The 18,316-nt window shown below is 46.5% G+C and overlaps 6 protein-coding genes and 1 non-coding gene across 7 annotated transcripts; 4 read left to right on the top strand and 3 right to left on the bottom strand.

Moving 5' to 3' along the window:
• Positions 1-630: 630 nt before the first annotated feature.
• On the bottom strand, positions 631-5,905 carry BO88DRAFT_467129 (uncharacterized protein; the record flags this gene model as incomplete). Its single annotated transcript, XM_025711493.1, has 3 exons — positions 631-3,081; positions 3,156-4,877; positions 4,946-5,905. The coding sequence occupies 3 exons, from the start codon at positions 5,903-5,905 to the stop codon at positions 631-633; spliced, it is 5,133 nt and encodes a 1,710-aa protein (XP_025560671.1).
• Positions 5,906-6,347: 442 nt separating this feature from the next.
• BO88DRAFT_345143 (uncharacterized protein) lies at positions 6,348-6,881 on the bottom strand (the record flags this gene model as incomplete). Its single annotated transcript, XM_025703283.1, has 1 exon — positions 6,348-6,881. One exon carries the CDS (start codon positions 6,879-6,881, stop codon positions 6,348-6,350), a length of 534 nt encoding a protein of 177 aa, XP_025560670.1.
• A 340-nt stretch (positions 6,882-7,221) lies between these two features.
• Positions 7,222-8,698, top strand: BO88DRAFT_445295 (CDK4/6; the record flags this gene model as incomplete). The annotated part of the gene is made up of 6 exons (XM_025710195.1): positions 7,222-7,499; positions 7,555-7,895; positions 7,951-8,195; positions 8,217-8,252; positions 8,309-8,471; positions 8,520-8,698. The coding sequence occupies 6 exons, from the start codon at positions 7,222-7,224 to the stop codon at positions 8,696-8,698; spliced, it is 1,242 nt and encodes a 413-aa protein (XP_025560669.1).
• A 549-nt stretch (positions 8,699-9,247) lies between these two features.
• Positions 9,248-11,027, top strand: BO88DRAFT_467112 (uncharacterized protein; the record flags this gene model as incomplete). Its single annotated transcript, XM_025711492.1, has 1 exon — positions 9,248-11,027. The coding sequence occupies one exon, from the start codon at positions 9,248-9,250 to the stop codon at positions 10,808-10,810; it is 1,563 nt and encodes a 520-aa protein (XP_025560668.1). The 3' UTR covers positions 10,811-11,027.
• An 85-nt stretch (positions 11,028-11,112) lies between these two features.
• BO88DRAFT_t203 lies at positions 11,113-11,193 on the top strand. Its single transcript has one exon. It is a non-coding gene; the product is annotated as a tRNA-Ser (tRNA).
• A 1,201-nt stretch (positions 11,194-12,394) lies between these two features.
• On the bottom strand, positions 12,395-14,742 carry BO88DRAFT_392506 (DUF866 domain protein). The gene is made up of 8 exons (XM_025705060.1): positions 14,659-14,742; positions 14,392-14,506; positions 14,262-14,327; positions 14,047-14,169; positions 13,810-13,938; positions 13,078-13,115; positions 12,825-12,980; positions 12,395-12,685 (listed from the first exon to the last, which is right to left on the bottom strand). Exons 1-8 carry the CDS (start codon positions 14,691-14,693, stop codon positions 12,619-12,621), a joined length of 729 nt encoding a protein of 242 aa, XP_025560667.1. The 5' UTR covers positions 14,694-14,742; the 3' UTR covers positions 12,395-12,618.
• A 1,604-nt stretch (positions 14,743-16,346) lies between these two features.
• Positions 16,347-18,107, top strand: BO88DRAFT_392505 (uncharacterized protein). The gene is made up of 2 exons (XM_025705059.1): positions 16,347-17,089; positions 17,144-18,107. The coding sequence occupies exons 1-2, from the start codon at positions 16,559-16,561 to the stop codon at positions 17,768-17,770; spliced, it is 1,158 nt and encodes a 385-aa protein (XP_025560666.1). The 5' UTR covers positions 16,347-16,558; the 3' UTR covers positions 17,771-18,107.
• Positions 18,108-18,316: the final 209 nt, after the last annotated feature.

Genomic DNA, 18,316 nt, shown 5'->3' with positions numbered 1-18,316 from the left:
ACCACTAGGGAAATATAGTCAAGGTACATAATAACATGGATTTGCAGCTCAGGCAACAGTGTCGTAAGGCAGTCCATGGTGGATGATGCTGTTCTTAAAATTTGGGGTTTCAAGGATGGTTTGACATAGCCGGCCATTTTTGATAACCGCTTACACCCTGCGTCTAATGACCTTGTAGTTACTTCATGTCCCATGCAAACCACTTAATGAAAGGTGGCTTGAAGCGGATCTTTGCCTCTGCTAGAAGACTGACTTCTTGTTCACCCACCAGCATCTTTACGAAGGGACGTATTATCCATGTACTTTTCTTTTCCACGTTGCCGACCATAGGGACAGCCTCCACGCTTCATTTGACTATGCATTCCGACCCAGCATATTGCTCTACATGCTTTTACTCAAATCAGAACAGAAGTGGCACCAAAGCAAATGTCATTCTTCTGGTTGACAGACTAGGCGCCGGGTAATCCACATTAACCGAGATTTCATACAGTCCCCCCCCCCCTCCTAGCTGGTAGATTTACAACACAAATTTAGGGTATGACCTTGAAGTTTTCGAAGAGACAATGATGAAGCAAAATAAATACACAGGGAACTCAAGAAAACTGGGTACTTTCCAACCAAGAACACATCTCAACTCTCTGCCTTCTCATCTGCGAACTCCCAAAACGTAACCTCACCAGACTCATTCCTCATAACCAAAACATTATCTTTCGTTACAATCACATCACGCGGTCTATAATGTAGGGGAAGGAAGACTCTTTCCGACCCATAAATAATTGAGTGGTCCTTTACCTGTATCTGCCGACTGGTCGTCGAGTCCCAATTTGGCAAAAATGATTCAACATCAATTCGACTTTCACTTGTAACAACCACCTCATCGCCTTCGAATTCCAATATCTCTGATCCAATAATGTCCCACTTCAAGTTCATGTCGGTGCGCTTGCCAAGCAGAGTTAGATTATCTTCAACTATTTCCCACAAGGAGAGGCTTCTTTCATCACTATCTATAGTAACAACCAGCCTTCCATTTGGGGAGAGTGCAGCACGAACCCCCAGATTCTCCAAAAGGACTGTTTTATCTGTCGCCAAATCGCACATAAAAGTACCGGCGGGGTGGTTGTGTTGCCCGCACACGTTCATGAAGCAGTTGATTGCCACTTTCGTCCCGTCGGCGGACCAGATAACCTTCATATCATTCAATTCTTCGTCGAGACCCGTATTCCATTGATGTCGATATCTCCCGTCAAATACATCCCATACTTCAAGGGTTATTGCTCTGGAATCCCTATCTTTCTGACCAATTGCGAGAAGCCTACCGTCAGGAGAGAATGACGAACAGGGAGTTCCGTTGTAACCGCGAGGAATGGCGGAAACCACGTTTCCAGTTATTATATCCCACACTGTGATGCGGAAATCATCTTTGCAATGTAAGAGCCAAGGTCTTGCAAAAAGCCTGCCGTCTGAACTGATCTCCATTACTTGATCACCATGAAAGTGGCCTTGGAAAAGGTCTGCGATGAGGTCATCGAAAAGCTCATTGGTGTTCGTTCCCTCCATTGCCGTCTTTATATTTGTTAAAATCGGTCCTTTATAGTCCCTGATCATGACTTGCCCAAGAATCTCAGCAAATCCTTCAGTGTCTGTATATTTCACTACCCGCAGAAGGGAGCCAGTTCTGATGTTCCAGAGACAAATTTGGCTTATGGATGCCGAGAGTGCAAATTGATGGTCATGAGACAAGGCGAGTCCACATACAGGGTCTAGCCGAGCTGCATGCTCTTCCGGTCTCATTTCTGAAGATAAATCCCAAACTTGAATTATGCCTTTGAAATTAACGGATACAAGAATTCGACTATCCGAACTGAAAACAAAGCCCGAGTGCTGCGTGGTGCTTCTAAGGATCGTCAAAAGCTTGCCTGTTGCTGAATCGAGAAGCTCGGTGATAGGTTTGCCAGAGTCTTGTTTCCATGCAACAACATACTGTTTCCCGTTCGGCGATAGTTTACCGATGCACCATACCGGGTTGGGCGTACAAACTGTCAATAAACGTTGGCCAGTTTCGCTGTCCCACCTCTGAAGCTGTGTGAGAAGATGCCAGGTTGTTATAAGTTTTTCGCTTGGGGAGAAATGCATTAGGGTGTGTGAGCCGAAGGACTGGCAATCTCTCCACTCTAGTGAATCATCGATTATCTCCACCAACGAAGTCTTCGTCCTCCATTCCCATAGCCGGATTAAAACATAGTCATCCAATAATGTTTGTGTTAACAATTCACCATTGGCGGAGAATGTCATCTTGAAGTCCTTCCCTATCCCTGAATATTGGCTCAGCGATAGTATGAAATCGGACTCACTTGTATCCCAAAATATTATACTACCATCATTCAGAGCTACTGCCAAGGTGGCTCCATCTGCAGACCATGCGATGGTATTCACAGTTGTAGAAACATGAATCATCTTCTGTGTCCCTTGTGCTGCATAGATCAAACCAATAGTCATTCTACCAGGGTATACCGCTGCTAGACACCCTTGAGATGAGAATGACCAATTAAGAGGCTGTACCGAGCATACGCCATTGGTGGCATCGTCCTTCGTGAGAAGGATTTTTCTGAGCAACATCCCAGAACCTATATCCCATACTTGGACACCCTCCAAACCCTCAGAGAAGGAAAGAATGTGCTTGTCGTCAGGAAGAAACATAATAAAGTCTGAATTCCCACCACAGTCGATCGTATATAGCGATGTTCCTGTAGTTAGATTCCATAATCTGATCTTGTGGCAATTCCAGGACCCGCACAACACAGCAAGGGTCTGCCCATCCGAAGATATGGCTAGGCAATTGCTAGATTCTCTGTTATCGAGTTCTTGAAGCAGAGGATCCCATTTGTCTTTCATTTCAGGCAGCCTGGAAAATGTTCGTGGGATTAAACACTGAAATGTATTCCGGCAAATGCTATGTTTTGGGGAGAGAATAAGTGCAGAACGATAGACTTGAAGAGGGGCGTTTTCGATTTCGGTCTTGGACGCGAGCATAAAACGCTTCATGTCAAACACCATATCTTGAAGCCCGGCTCTCCTTTCGGTCTGGATGAAGTAAAAATATGGTTAGTAATGAGTGAATAAATGAATAAACGGAAGCTATTTGACTCACTACCTACCGGCAACACAGCAAGGTAACGTTCAAGCTCGATGATGATGAAAGTTGCTTTCGGTATTATTCGAAGAAGGCTCATGACCTCGATCCAGTACAGGAAATGCTTCTTGAGAAACTCGTGCACGCAGTCATTATCAAGCGGCTCGAAACCGGCTTGTTGGAGATGGTGCGCCCAATATTGGGAAGCATATCTCACGGAGACTGGAAGATTTTGGTCCAGCAAAGATGTATCAATATCTTTAACCAAGAAGGATGGGTCATCGAGAGAACAAATGTCCTGCTTCAGTGTACTCGACAGAATCCTTACGCAGCTTGTAAACAAGGCCTTATGGGCCTCTCTTGGGTCAATGCAGAATTCGTCATAAAGGCATCTCCTTTGAGGCTGACCTAGAAGAAATTCGCGAAAGGACAAGTGTAGCAATCGGATAGGTAATTGAAAATCATCCCCAAACGAGACAACAGAGCTCAGACTAGTCAATAACCTTCGAATTTTTGTTGTCTTTCCAGACAAATCCAAAAGGTCTTCGAGAGGTGCAATCGAGAGAGGTTCGGCTAGGACAACAACGGCCCCAATTATCCGTTTAAAAAGCCCAAAGAAATCGGCTTTCTCAGTCTTCGTTTTCCTGCAGCTGTGAATAACAGAATACTTCAGAATCTGACTATATGTTCGATCCAAAATCTCCTGTGGTGATTCTCCCGAGTCGTCTGCAGATAGTTCTCGCATACGTGCTTGCAAATCTTCCAAGTCGTCTACCCCATCCAAGAAACGACATGCGGTAGCTGCATAAATGAACAGGCCATCGCTTTTATCCGCGAGAGTGCGGACAATTCTCTTTTCATCATCCTGACTGAGCCAGCAGGTAGACTTCACACGCCACTTAGGATTGTCGATGGTGGCATGGGATGCAATTTCTTTGATTTGATGCTCCAGATACAAGGTTATGTCATCTTTTGGAAGTTTGGCCGCCTCAGACGTCATTGGGGTCTTTCGAAGTTCGAAGTCTCTGACACTGACCTCTCCAGAAAGAAAATGAGAAAACCGAGAGTATATTTCTGGCCTGCTGGTGAGAAATATCTTCAGCCGAATAGTTCTCAGCTTGCCAGCTGTGGCCAGAAGCCTCAGGACGCCTCCAATATCATGGGCCGGTTTCCCGGCCTCCTCAGGGTCCGCAGATACGGCCTCATCGAGTGCATCTAGCATCAATACTAGTGTCACAGGTAGAAGTAGCTCCTTTTCAAGTGTCAAAAGTGGCTCTAGAATCAACTTGTGCCACTGGTTGCGCAAATTCTGAGTGCCGATATATTGGTTCTCGGAGATTGCTTGGCATATCTTGTGTCTCGAATCTGGGAATGATGATGCTAGCTCGTTGGAGACAGAAGGAAACAACTTCTCAACGGTGTTGCGCCCAGGCTCACTTCTATCAAAGAAAAAACTGGCACCGAGATAGAGGTGCACCGGAAGAGAGGGTCCATGAGGAATAAGTGACTTGCGCTCCTGGCACGCAGCGGCAAAGGTACGGGAGATTGTAGACTTGCCGGTTCCTGCCATTCCTCGAACCCAGAACACCTGAGAATCATCCGGAGACTCAGCCCAGCACTGAATTTCATGAAGTATCTCCGTCCGCGTGCCCTCGAGGCATTCTGATTTGTTTCCATCGTCGAAGGATCCATATTTTGCCTTCGAGACCACTGGAAGTTTCTCGAGAAGTTCCTTTTGTTTGGCCTCCTGTCATGATCACCTCGCATCAGTATGATTCTATTGTACAGATCTCCATTATTACGAGGAGGGCATACCTTGAAACTTTCCTTCAACACAGAGAGTGTGGTCATCACATTCTGCTGTGATTTCTCCAATTCCTTGAACATCTTTTGGATATCGTCGCCAGCGAATAATGTCAAATTCTGGCGAATCTTCCCATCAAGACTCGTTATCGACTCGAGCAGGTTGCGCCACTTATTAAAATCTACCCAGTCCTTTAAAAATCGCGTGTACCCTGAATGACTGAAGTGAGTGGCAAGACAGATGTGGTACTCCAGTATAAGAACATATAACTCGACTGTCTTGGACCTCACCAGCTCTGCAAGATGCTGAGCCGATTCGGCTACTTTAGAGCCGGATTTCATATAGATTCTGGTCTGACTCTTCTCCAAAAATGCATATCGGATCATCAGGTCTGATACAGCCTGAAACCCATTCAAGGCGTCCTCATTCTGATGGAATGATTTGGCCAGCGGATCTAGAAGGAACAAAACACCCGCCCATGCTATAGAGGCATGCAACTCTGCGCTCACTGCGGCGGAAATAATGTCCTTCATTGACATAATCCCCCCGACGACGCGACGCACTTGTTTTCTGACCTCAATTTCTTTTCCTCTGATGTATATCTTGAGCCGTGACTTTTGAATTGCTTCGAGACGTGTTTTTACACAAGACTCGAGTCGAGGATCAATGTCATGATTTTCTACTCGACTCTCATGGTGCAAGCTGTCCGATTCTGTGTTAGAAAGAAGGATCGTCTCGTACTGCACAAGAAGGTCTGGGTTCTTATTTCGGAGGTCCGAGTAAGCCTTTTTCCACAGACCTTCAAGCTTCAGAGGGACAGGATCGGGAGTGTTCGTAGAACTCGCATTAGCGACTGGAGTCTTGTGCAAAACCAGCGATGCAGTACTTGTATCTTGAGAAACATTCAGGCTGGAGCTTTTTGGTGGACGGAGAGTCGCCTTTAATTCTTTCAGGTGCTTTCGGAAAGGCATTATCTCGGAAGTGGCAGTCACTGATGCGAAAATATTCTGGAAGAGCAAGAGCGAGGCAAAGATGGCTTCAGAGCCTGGACCGCCACCTTACCCCTCACCCTAATCTCCGTATGTTCGCTTAAACAAACTAGTAAGATTTCCTTTCTTCCCAGCACCTGCATCACAAGGGGTGTGTAGTCTCGACATCATTGGTAACAGCCCCACGCTAGCCTTGTCACTTATGCATTGTGCCGATGAGCCTAGAACCTATGGAGAATGCTATAGAAGCAGCAGTATTCCGGCTTAGAATTAGAGAAAAAAAGAAACTCAAGATTCCATTGATATTCCTAGATAAGGGAGATGTTCCAAATTACGCATACCCTTTCAAAAGCAAAGTCATACTGAACGAAGGGCGCCAACAGCAACGCATCAGCACCCTAGGCAGTAACGACTTAACATCCATTCACTGCATAACGTTCGGCCTCTGCTGTTTTCTCTTCAATTTTTTCTTTGCCTCTTTGTACTTTGGATCTTTGTTGCTGACAATACGTCGCTTTTCCAGTGTACGCAAGAGCCTCAGAATATAGACCTGAGAGTTATAGCTCGGACCTTGGTTATTGATGCGTGCACGTTCTCCAGCATTGATAATAGCATCGTACACCCCCTGTCGATTTGGAATATCACACAAATTAACACGGTCGATGAAACTATCTTCATCTTCATCCGTCAAAAATCGTGTTTCGACTCGGTAAGAATCTGGGGATCCGACGAGGTGGATAATGGGCTTTTCGGTGTAGGTTGGCGCGTCGATGTAAAGCATCCAGTGTTTCAATACGCCGTCCCCTGGTAGTATAGCGACATACACGTAACAGGTTGGCAAGATTGGTAGGTCATCGTGGTAAATGTAGTTACATTCGGGCTGGCCGTCCGAGATGTCGCTAGAGTCCTCGGAGTCTTCAGAGTCCTCGAGATACTCGGACTCCTCGTGTTCCTCCATGATGGTGGTTGATTGCATGATTTAGGGTGAAGATGTGACAGACTGATAGAGGATAAGAAGTAGACTGGAATGAAGAGTAGACCTGTAGTGGAGTATGCCGAAGCAGGAAGATAGGACCGTTTAGTAGCAAGATCCGCAGATTGCAGGCAAGGCTAAGATATATCTCACAAATAGCGGGGTCAACGGCATCAGGCTGAGAAATATATCTTGAGTCATTTGATTGTGGAACAGATGCCCTGTCACACAGAGAGCGGATCATGTGACTGCATCTGGAAACACAAGGCCGAATTATCACCATCTGAACTGACCATCTGCATTTCTCCTCGCCAGTCTTCCCACCATGGCCTGGAGATACCTCGTGTCACCTCAACTATCCAGACGGCCTCACTACAGTCGTCACCTGTTTACATGTCCTCTCTGGCCCGTGCGGAATAACTCCCATTCCACTCATCCTCTCCTTGATCCAACCGAAAGGCTCGAGGAAGAAACCCTGCCGTGGTACTCACCCGAGAGATACTACCCTGTGAGAGTTGGTGAGGTACTCCAGTCGCGGTATCAAATCGTTGGAAAACTGGGCTACGGGGGATACTCCACCATTTGGTTGTGCAGGGATCTATTGTTAGTCAGATCTTATCCCTGTCCACAATCGACACGATAAATCTTACATAGTTAGCCCGGGTAGTCAGCGCAGCAAATATGTCACGCTGAAAGTCTTCGAGTGCAGTTCGCCAGAAGCACAAAGAGAGATGTCAGCTTACAATCATCTGAATTCACTTGATGTACCAGATCATGCTGGTGCCAAGCTTATTCGGAAAGCATTGGATAGCTTTCAGATCACTTCCGACAAGGGCACGTTCCGATGTCTCGTCCATCCACCCCTTGGAATGAGTATGCATGATTTTCGCACTCAACTCAGGGCCAAAGTACTTCCCGAGAATATAGTCAAGTTGACTTTAATGCATCTTCTTCTTGCTCTGGATTATCTCCATATGGAGGCCGGAATTGTCCATACAGGTTCGACATCCTTTCCAGGTTGCTGAAGAGGTGCCCCTACTAAGCTGGTCTCTAGATATACAAGAAAAAAATATCATGATGGGAATTGAAGATTCTTCTATTTTATCTCATTTCGAAGAAGAAGAGAAATCCAATCCCAGCCCGCGCAAAGTTGCTGGAGATCGGGAGATCTACACATCGCGGAAACTCAGAAAAACCAAGCAGCATGGTCGTCCAACGCTATGCGATTTTGGCCAGGCTCGCTTTGGATCGAGCTCCTACTCTGGGGATATTCAGCCATATATCTACCGGGCACCTGAGGTAATATTGCGATTGCCTTAGAATGAGAAGGTGGATATCTGGAATGTTGGAGTATTGGTAGGTATCTCACTCTTGTGAATCTCAGACCTTCTACTAATCCGAAATGACAACAGACTTGGGATATCTTCCAACAAGGACATCTATTCTACGGCCGAGATTCTAACGAAAGCCCTTCTGATGCTGATCATCTCGCTGAAATGGTTGCTATTATGGGACTACCACCGAAAGAAATGGTGCAGAATAGCGAATATGCAACCACGTGCTTCGACGACGAGGGTATGTTTCTATTCTGACTCGCAGAATACATTACTGATTTTGAATTAGGAAATTGGAAGGGAGCTGCTGATATCCCTCCTATATCTCTACAGAAGCTTGAAGGATTTCTACAAGGTGAATCACAGCAACTCTTTCTCCGGTTCCTTCGAAAAACCCTCAAATGGAATCCCATTGAGCGGCAATCAGCAAGAGAACTCTTGGAAGATCCGTGGCTACGGTCATCATAAATGTTCGATGTGATCTAGTCATAGTGAAGTAATAAACCTACTCCTATCACATACACTGTCATCGCACATATATCAAATGTATAATAGAACCTTAACCAACTATTTCTTTCCCTTACCACCAAACTTGTACACAAGACTCTTGAGCAGAGTTAACGTCTCTTTTATACATTCCTCACTCGTTGCGGCCGCGAAACGCGATGAAAGGTGCCCAATTCGACCCTGAGACCCTGCGAGTTGATAGAGAGGACTCTATTATCTGTTGAGATGGCTAGAAACCCTGAATCCTGTCCATTTCGAAGAAGCTTTGACGCAGGAGGATACCTCGTGATTGCTTAAGCCTTCCCCGGAATTCGCGATTGTGTCTTCCATATGTAAATAGGCATATCGAGAATCTCTAAAGGGCATAGACTTGCAACTTACCCTGCGGTTTTTCAATGAATCTATCTGTACTGCGTATGCATTAATTTCAAAAATAGAGAATTAACGGTGGAGCGGGGATACAAAGAACTCAGGAAATTCTTTGGTTCATATGCTAACAAAAGGTCAGCAATGGCTAGCTTGATAAGCAAAGAGGATGAGAATGATGAGTCCATGCTCCACGTACAGGCAGATGCCCTTATTGTTGCGGCAGGGAATAGCCAAGTTCCGCACGATGTGCCCTCACAGCTGGCAGGAGTCGAGGGCAGGATCGCCCATTCCAGCGCGTACGATGAATCTTTCATGCAGGAAGTTGCGGACAAGAAGCTTAGAGTTCTGATCGTGGGAGGCGGCGAGAGCGGTGCCGATATCTCGGCAGACCTATGTGAACAGTCGCCTAATTTGACGGTGTGGTTGCGACGTCCACCCTGTGTGGCCATACGCTACCTTAACAGGCTTGATGAGACACAACAAATAAAATCCAACCAAACCGTGGACTTTCCCGTTAGCATCTTCCTCGAATCCATCACTACGAATCGCTTGGGTGCAGCACAAAACGTCTATCTTTATACCTTGTACCGTCGTGCTGTTTTCTACAATGGCCTGATCCTGTCCACAAGAGAGCGCTGGTTTCTAGAAAGGTTGGCCCCAGCCTTCTTCCGCAGCGACCAATCCACGGTAATAACCAAAAGTTCGCGGTTGTGTCAGGCCTTGGACAGCGAGAAGTTAGGGGCCATAATAACCCCATATGTCTCTGCTTGTGGGCAGACTTGTGAATTCAGCCTGCCGGACGGGACCAAGCAACGGCGCGAATTTGATGTCATCTTGCTCTGCCATGGCTTCCGAACGGAATTCCCTTGGCTTCAGCTTCCTGATGGCATTCCTTTCTCGGCTAACCCACGGTCATGGTTTCTGCATTGCTTCCCCGAGGGGCTAGGCGACTGTCTCTTCTTCTTGGGCTACGCACGGCCTGGCCAGGGAGGCATTCCTCCTGCGGCCGAGATGCTGAGTCAATATATCGCATTGTTGCTTCGTGGTTTGTTGCTTCGTGGTGAAAGACAGCTTCCAGCTGATTATGCAGCCCAAGCACGAAGGGATGGGGCAGCCGAGCGCGAGTATTACTGTATAAGCCCTGACGTCAATTCTATGGTTGATTATAATGCTTTCATGGAAAGCGTGGCACGGAGGATAGGGTGTGAGACATACATGCCACTTTCCTGCGTGATCTTCTTTAATCTTCATATCCTGACTGTTGCCTTTATGGCACTTCGTTGTTGCTCGACAACACTAATCCCATTCAGTATGTCGACTCTGCTGGTGCTGTGGGCGGGGACAGCCATCAGTCTTTGCACACTTCATAATGGACTCCTCATCAAGTGGTGGCTATATCCCCACTGGGGCGTATGGTACCGCTACCGAGACCCGGGTGCCAATCCCTCCCTACTCAATGCGCTTCTGACTCGGCTGAGTCTGCGCAACTCGATTGTTTTAGACCCGCTTTTCATCACCTACCTCGTATGGTTTGCCTTATCGACCTATATACAGCGACTGCTCTTGATTGTCCTGTTCGTACCCAGTGCGCTACTATCTGCAATGGGTGTGCGTTTCCCTGAGGCGTGGGGAGGCCTGCTGCGCCCAAAGCTTTTTGTTCTGCACGGCTGCGAATTGCGTCTCTCTGACCTCTTTCTTCCATGACTTGCTGCAATTTTCTGCCAGTATCAGCTGATGTTGACAATGAATCTCCTTATCACACTTGACATAGCTTGATGTTATCATAGGCCACGAAGCTTGCTTGCATTGAGGAAGGCTCCATATATTGGGCCGTGGTGGTTTTCTCCTATTTCTTTTGGGCATCCGTGGTAAATCCATCTAACAGCTACGAATCATTTGGGTATTGCCTCGCATGAGGTCGTAAATTGTAGTATCTCAGGTTAAGAAATGCCACATGGGGACCTTTATGGGATAGTAAGGAATTAGATTACATAATCATACAACAAGTCAGTGTGGCCGAGTGGTTAAGGCGTCAGACTCGAAATCTGATGGGTTCGCCCACACAGGTTCGAATCCTGTCGCTGACGATGTACGACAATCTTTTTTTTCTTTCATCCAGCTGATGTAGCTGGCTATTAGGATCTGGACACTCCTTACATTTGGTATTCACTGCAAGCTTATAACTGATGCATGTTCTGAGTCTGTTGACTCAAATTTTTGCTATTTTTCCGGTTAGCGGAGTGGTTAGTAGTCCGGATGATTTCACTTCTGAAGCGCATCAGGATAGGATCGTGACATTGGCCTTAGATGTGACCTTGCCATGGAGGTTGTTCCTAGGCTCCTAGAGAGGCAACTCGGGTACATACCAAAAAGGTAATCACTAGTATAATATTCAGATATACTCAAAAAGAGTATTAAACAAAGGCAAAAAGCTTGAATCGGTGCGGGCGAACCCATCAGATTTCGAGTCTGACGCCTTAACCACTCGGCCACACTGACTTATTGCATGAAAGTTTCTCTCATTTTAAGGATTAGTACCCTATTACCTGCAAGGCAAGAACCTTCACAATCAGAAGCCCTGGAATAACAATGATACAAAGCTTACCAGAGATGTTTGTGCACTCACAAAGGAACTTTTTGAAATTATGAAAGAAGGAAAATTTTGTACAGCAGGAAATACAGAAAGGAAATAAGGTCTATGTACGGCAGCAGGAGAATCAGACTATATTATATGTTAGTAGTTCAGTGATTGATTAAGTTATATAGTATCCCGTCAAGTTCCTTCCTCAGGTTCCCTTCAGCTTTCAGTATCATCAACGTCCTCTACTACCAAATCGGGTACCGTTCCCCGTAGGCCCATTAGCGTCTTCCTACTGAAATTGTCAGTAGATTCTTGTTCTTCCTTATATGTCTCAAACTACTGCCGTCCTCAGTCCTCAGAGCGAAGCGGGCAGCGTAATGCGGAGGGGATGTTAACATGAATGACATGATTGGGTGGGGTAAAGCACGTAGTCCAAGGCGAACAACACTGGCCTCAGGCCACTTAGTACATGCAATGAGCTACTAATTCACGGAGGTACTTCCAACTCGTTGTCTTTTGTAATTATCTTATTCGTCTAGGTGGCTAGGTACTTGACAGGAACATTCAGCGGCACATAGAAACGTCACAGGCTGCGGATAAATAACCAGACACCTGTGATCCAGTGCCAGATAGTAGTAGGAAACCAGAATCAGAGAGACTTTATTCTCTTATGTCCTTGACCGTCAGATTTTCCAGCAAGCTCCGCACAATTCAGACTGCATTTCCCCGAATCAATCCTCGAAAGCCATCATGTAAAAAACGCCTGGTCCAGAAATAAAGAAAAGTAGAGGACGGAGCTTGCTTAAAAACCCGTACATGAAAATCCGTCAATATGCCTCTTTCTGAGCACCTTTCCAATGTGCGCGTATCTTATCGGGAAGAGTTATTGGTATATGTGTCTTCATTTGCCTGGTATAGCGCCCGATTTCGTCTATCGTAGTCCCAGGTCCGTCATTTCCACGCTGTCCGCTGAGCCCATCCAGAGGATGTTGTTACACCTATCAGCGTGTTGCGTTAGTAAGATTCTCCAAATATGCGCACATGTGCATCTCAGAGGAGGGGTAACGGATGCCCAGCTTCCAGCACTGGTCTCAGAAACCCCAGCCTCCAAGATAGCAGCCGACCGAATAAACGCACCTAATCAGCACCAGACCCAATGTTCCCGTGTTCTTTCCATCAAGGAACTCTTCCGTATCACGGAGCAGCACGTTCATGTACGAATCAATGCTCTCAAGCTTGCCCTTGTATTCCGTTTGACCCCACTTGAGACGGATGATGACCTCGGTACCGACTCTGCGAAAAGAATTAGAGAATGTTTTCCGGTAGAGATTGCTAGTTATAAGATGGGAGTGCGACGGGGCGATCAAGCGACAAGGGACCGAGTGCGTACCTAGCCTGGAGGAAAGGCCGGGGGTTGACAGGGTTGAACTAGATTCGCTGAGTTAGTTTACACCCTATAGCAATAATAGCGTACGCTTGAAGATAAAGGCGTGTTCAATGGAGTTGGGATAGGAGAGTACGAACACTCATTGTTGGTGGTCTCGAATCAATGCCAGCTGCTCAGCAGGAAATCGTAAAATATGGAAATCGATGGGGACGGACGCGCCAAAGGAAACGGATAATGGTAGAGATAAAATATGACCGTCTCCACGTCCAGGTGAGATTGAGCTGGTCGCGTGCTGTAAAAGAGCTGGGCAGTCTATCGGAGATCGCAGAGCCAACTTGACGGAGCTGATGCCGTCCGCGAAAATGTGATGCCGCCAGACGCGGGTATCGCCCAATCAGAAGCCACACAGAGACACCGCCTTCTGAGCACTGCAATATCGCTCCGCATTTCATCAGCTTGATGGTTGCATCCACGAGGCCATTAATTCTCTTCCTCCATCAGAAGTTGTTATTTTGCTGAATGTAAAAATATTCAGATCTTACAGCTTCTTCAGATTATATGGGCCAACTGAAGCGGTTCTTTTACATCCCGACATTGTATTTTACACAAGTATACTCAGCATCAAAGACGTCTTAAGGCTTGATCATCGCTGACATAGGCTAAACTACACTCCATTTCTCATTAAAAGATAATACAAGGACCACTCATGATTCCTCTTTCTTACGCCCTTCCGACCTGGAAATTGATCTCCTTAATCGAAACCTCATCTCCAGCCTTCTCATCGTAGTCATACCACTCTTCCTCCGACAAATCAATGCCGGTGAAAGGAGTAGAAGACTCGGCTCCCTTTGCTTCCCACTCACCCTGATATAAGGAGTTAGCTAAATTAATCTCTTCGTAGTCCAGCTAGGAACATCCAAAAGCAGCACGTAAAAAAGGGGAGGAGAAATAAGAGAGGAAAGAGGTACTTACATCAGCCTTAAATTCCGTAAACTCCAATCCTCTGCAGTCGATCTCGATCACCTTCTTCGCAGTGCGCTTCTCATCCGCCTCATAGACATTGGGGCCGGCAGTAATAGAGGCAGAGTGGGTTTTCTAGTATCAGTCAGTATTAGTTTACGTATAATCCCAGATGTTTCAGTGCCCTCAGTTGCGAGAACGGGGTTAGAAAATAAAAATCAACCCACCTGACACAGCTTGCATTTCCAGACAAAGTTCGCCTCACCCCTACTACCGGGGATTTCATGCTGTTCCTGCATACATAGTAAGTTTCCTTGTCGGAGAATCTATAGGACAGAAAAGCAAGAGCGGACTTACGAAGCGGTTGAAGCTGACCCAGTTGGGGTGGGTTTCACGGCAAGAGGTGCATTGCACTTTGAAGGTGTAGTAGTAGGGCTCTTCCTCAGTGTCCTTGGGACGGAGGTCGGTGACGCTGTTGGGTGAAGATATGTGAGTTGGAGTTCGTTCTAGGTGAGGTGCGGGGAAGAATCTTTGCGGAGGGGAAATGGCAAGTGGCTTTTTGGAGGTTTACAGGAGGTACGCATGGGTGGAAGGGTCGCTTAGTAGGAAAGAGGCAATACATACCCGCTGAGTTCGGCAGACAGGACGAGCGAAAGCATCTTGACTGTGTTTGTTGCTTGGGCGCGTGTGTGTTGATATGGAGGAAGGAAGTTCTTCAGTGCGGGGCCGTGATGTCGGTTTCGGAAGCACACATTAAAGACTCTACCGCCCTCCCGCCTGCTGCCCTTATTCACTTCAGAGTCATATTCTTGTGTTTGTCAACACTACCAACATTGAGGGACTCATTTTGTTTGGGATTCTGGTAATTATGATACATTATGCAGGATTGCATAGCCAGAAAGTAAACTTAGAGACATTATAGAGTACGTTAGTCCTAAGTTGTAGGCAGTGACATCTAAGTATCAGACCAATAGTAATGAGAATCTTGAGGCTTTAACACCAATTTGATGGTAATCTCTTCTCTCCACCAGTACTAAACAGATAGGAACTCACACTACAATACTACAATTAGCTATGGTATTTGGCTCTAGATCAGGGTAGTGGCCATCCTTTGCACCGTATTCTTAGTTGCACTGAATATAACCACTGGTGTGAAGGATGCACTATATTCATAAATTATCAGCTAGAGTGATTTTTTGTGGCTCCGCTCACACCAGTGAAATACCTCATAGGTGCTATACTTCGCCGATAATTCTGAGTCACAACTTCTACCGAGATTATATCTAAAACCGGAAAGACCAACTTCCGGACCGAGTGCTTTCACAATCGATCCATGTTTGGGAATGCACACTGATGAAATATCAAGTACCGTGTGCCGCTCACAGTCGGGGCATGTCCGGGACTTCAAATTCTGTGGGGACATTTACAATTCCGAGCCAAGTAGAAAGAGGGTCTTCGGATGCTGTCAGGAGCAAATCCAGCTTGTGGCATCGGCATGCCGATTGGTGACGATAGGCGGTAAAAGATATAAATTCATAACTGTAAGAGTTGCTGTGGTTACAGCAGTAACTGTGACTACTAGAAGTAGTTACAAGGCTTTAGAACTACCAGATGCCTACTCAATCTATGGATTGAACATCTCCTGGAGTATACTGTGGTGTGTTGTGAGTATAGCCTCACATACCATTGGCCTCGAATAGCACCTAGGAAGTACAGCGCACTTGAATAGCATCATTTTCATGGAACATACCAGCAATCTAGCTAGCTACGAGGGCTCCATATATGAAAATTGCATGCCTGGTGCTTTCTACAATCGCTCCCAGCACAATGTACCTAGCTTAATCTCTCTGTTTGGTGTTAAGGTGAATCTCGACCAATAACACTGAATGAATGCCTGTAGCAACAATAGGATGATTCAATAAAGCCTATTGAGAAAGTCCTATTGTCCAAGATCCTATTGTTCAAATGTTATAGAATAACCTATTATGGCTTAGTCTAGGAACACATGTTAGGTCAAGGTGCTCTATTGTTGAGAACAATAGCATTATTCACTCTATGATTTCCTATTTGGGGAAAATACTGCCCTGTATATATGAAAACCCTCATTTTGTAGCTTGATAATGGTATAGTTTCAGTTTTACTACATTCAATGGAGACAATAGGCTCACAATAGAACAATAGGATAGGTAATTGTGTCCTATGTGCCTGGCCTGCTTGACTATACTCTTCAACATCTTCGGATTCTTGTCTATCCAAACACCTTGATCATCTCTGCATATCGCGGTGCCTTCGTTGCCTGTCAGACTTCGTCTATCTAAGCCTCATCTTACTCGATCGGTCGACTGAAACACCTCGACTTCAAGATGGAGAGCAATAACGAAAGCAGCGAGACTTGGGAAGTTCCCATCATGCTCAGCCCGGAGTAAGATAACCTTCTGTTGCTCCCATTCTACGATGCTGACTGCAATGGAGGAACCTCAGCTACGAGGAAATTGCTAGGATCAATCCCTTCTACGACAAGATCATGGATATGTGGAACAAATCCGCTCAGGCCGCAACTGAAATGATCCTCTCCTCGGAAGGCTCCCCAAGTCTCTCCTCTCCGTCGTCACAGTCGACACATTCCGGAAACGAAAAGTCTTGTGTTCATCGAGAAGCATCTGCATCTTTGCTAAGAGAATGCCAGTGCTATGCCGACCATCATGTCCCTAAGCAGCCATGCACCTTGCTCCAGAACGGAAGAGAGCATAAGCCTTTGTATCAGACCCAAGACGGGCTTCGGACTGGACAAACTGCTCTTATCGAGAATGGTGATGGTTTCAGAAACGTGGTCCCCCGTTCTGTCCACCCTGTTGAGCACTATCCGCATGATCAGGTAGATGCGTCCTGTGTGGAGCCCGCCCTTATGCCAACAAAGACCACACACAAGAAGCTCTTCGGTGAGAACGGCTGGCTTGGATGCACTGCCGACATGAAGGATTTGTCCAGGGACAGTCATAAGTTCAGAGGCTTGAGAGGTCTGGGCAGGAAGGTTATCAAGCAAGTGGAAGAACTCGTAAGTGACCATTCGTCTCATTTCAGTGTGAAGACATGCTAATGTTGGTTTCAGGCCGAGGATGTGGCCAGGGCTCACCCAAACCCAATTATCCATGCCACACTTCGCCCTAGACTTGTCCCCGAATCGACCATCCCCATCTCGCTAGATCCTCCGACACAGGCCAAGCTGTATTCGGAAATGGAGGTCATGCTCTGCGTCAGCGCCAATAAGTTCCTTCTCGGACAATACAATGAGGGTCGTCTGTCTGAAGGGTCGATTCGCAAGGTCACCAACTATTGGGGATCGAAAAACCGGCCTCAGGTCATTGAGTTTCAGTTCGACCAGGCCACCCAGCGCCGGCTAATTCTGGCAAACATCCGGACTCTGCGTTTCAGCGGCGAATGCTCATCTAACCTAGTTCTCCTCAAGTCGAACCTGAATAATTGGAAGGCACTCAGTAAGGAGATGGGCGTTCGCACGTTCTGTTTTCCCGATAGCGCTGTTCGCAAGCACATGCATGACATCCATAAACTGCTGGATATGCTGGACGCGCCCCTTACTACCTATCTCACGTTCGAAGAGCTCCAGATGAGCATACTTTCCTTGATGAAATCCCATCTCGAAAAGCTTTGCCAGGTCGATGGTAGCCATGAGAAGTCGCATCTCCCCAGTCGAAAGTATGATGGACATCATTTTTGAGGCGCATTGAGCGACTTGGTGTCTCTCATTCTCTTCTTCGTTCTATCTCGGTTTTCTTCTATTCCCGTTGTCTGTCTCACCTTCCAGCTCAGCACATCAAGCAATGGTACATGCTAGAAGCGGTGACGAGTAATTAGTGTCTTAGCACGGCTTTATTAAGCCTTGTATCCATGATCTAGATAAAAATACAATCCAGGCCATGACACATTGAACAACTCTCATCTAAGACTCTCGTAGACGGTTAATGAGCGTATTGAGATACTCAACTCCACATCTGAGAGTCTGACAGCTTGGCTTGGCGGGCGCTTTCCTGCAGACACAACTCACCGTGCAGCCAGTGGACCAATCGCCACGTATGCATCACCACATCGTCCTGAAGCCTCTAAAATACAAGAATAGGGCGCGAGGTGACCTGAGACTAGCTAAAGTGTCTAAGATTCTGCCGGGCAATATATCACCAATCATTCGAACCCACTTATGAGTGTTCAGGCGCCCGTTGGACACAACAGAAGATCACACTCCCCCATCATGCCAAATCATCCGCGC

The sequence above is a fragment of the Aspergillus vadensis genome (assembly GCF_003184925.1).
Source record: "Aspergillus vadensis CBS 113365 unplaced genomic scaffold BO88scaffold_19, whole genome shotgun sequence".
NCBI classification, from domain to species: domain Eukaryota; kingdom Fungi; phylum Ascomycota; class Eurotiomycetes; order Eurotiales; family Aspergillaceae; genus Aspergillus; species Aspergillus vadensis.
This window is presented reverse-complemented; position numbering and strand designations above follow the sequence as displayed.

Coding starts and splice junctions, on each gene's coding strand:
- BO88DRAFT_392506 (XM_025705060.1), bottom strand. CDS start 14,693: ATGCTTTCGCTCGTCCTGTCTGCCGAACTCAGCGG. Junction 13,116..13,809: donor TTAAGGAGATCAATTTCCAG/GTCGGAAGGGCG, acceptor CAGCGAATCTAG/TTCAACCCTGTCAACCCCCG. Junction 12,981..13,077: donor CGGCCTTTCCTCCAGGCTAG/GTACGCACTCGG, acceptor TTCTTTTCGCAG/AGTCGGTACCGAGGTCATCA.
- BO88DRAFT_392505 (XM_025705059.1), top strand. CDS start 16,559: ATGGATATGTGGAACAAATCCGCTCAGGCCGCAACTGAAATGATCCTC. Junction 17,090..17,143: donor TCAAGCAAGTGGAAGAACTC/GTAAGTGACCAT, acceptor TGTTGGTTTCAG/GCCGAGGATGTGGCCAGGGC.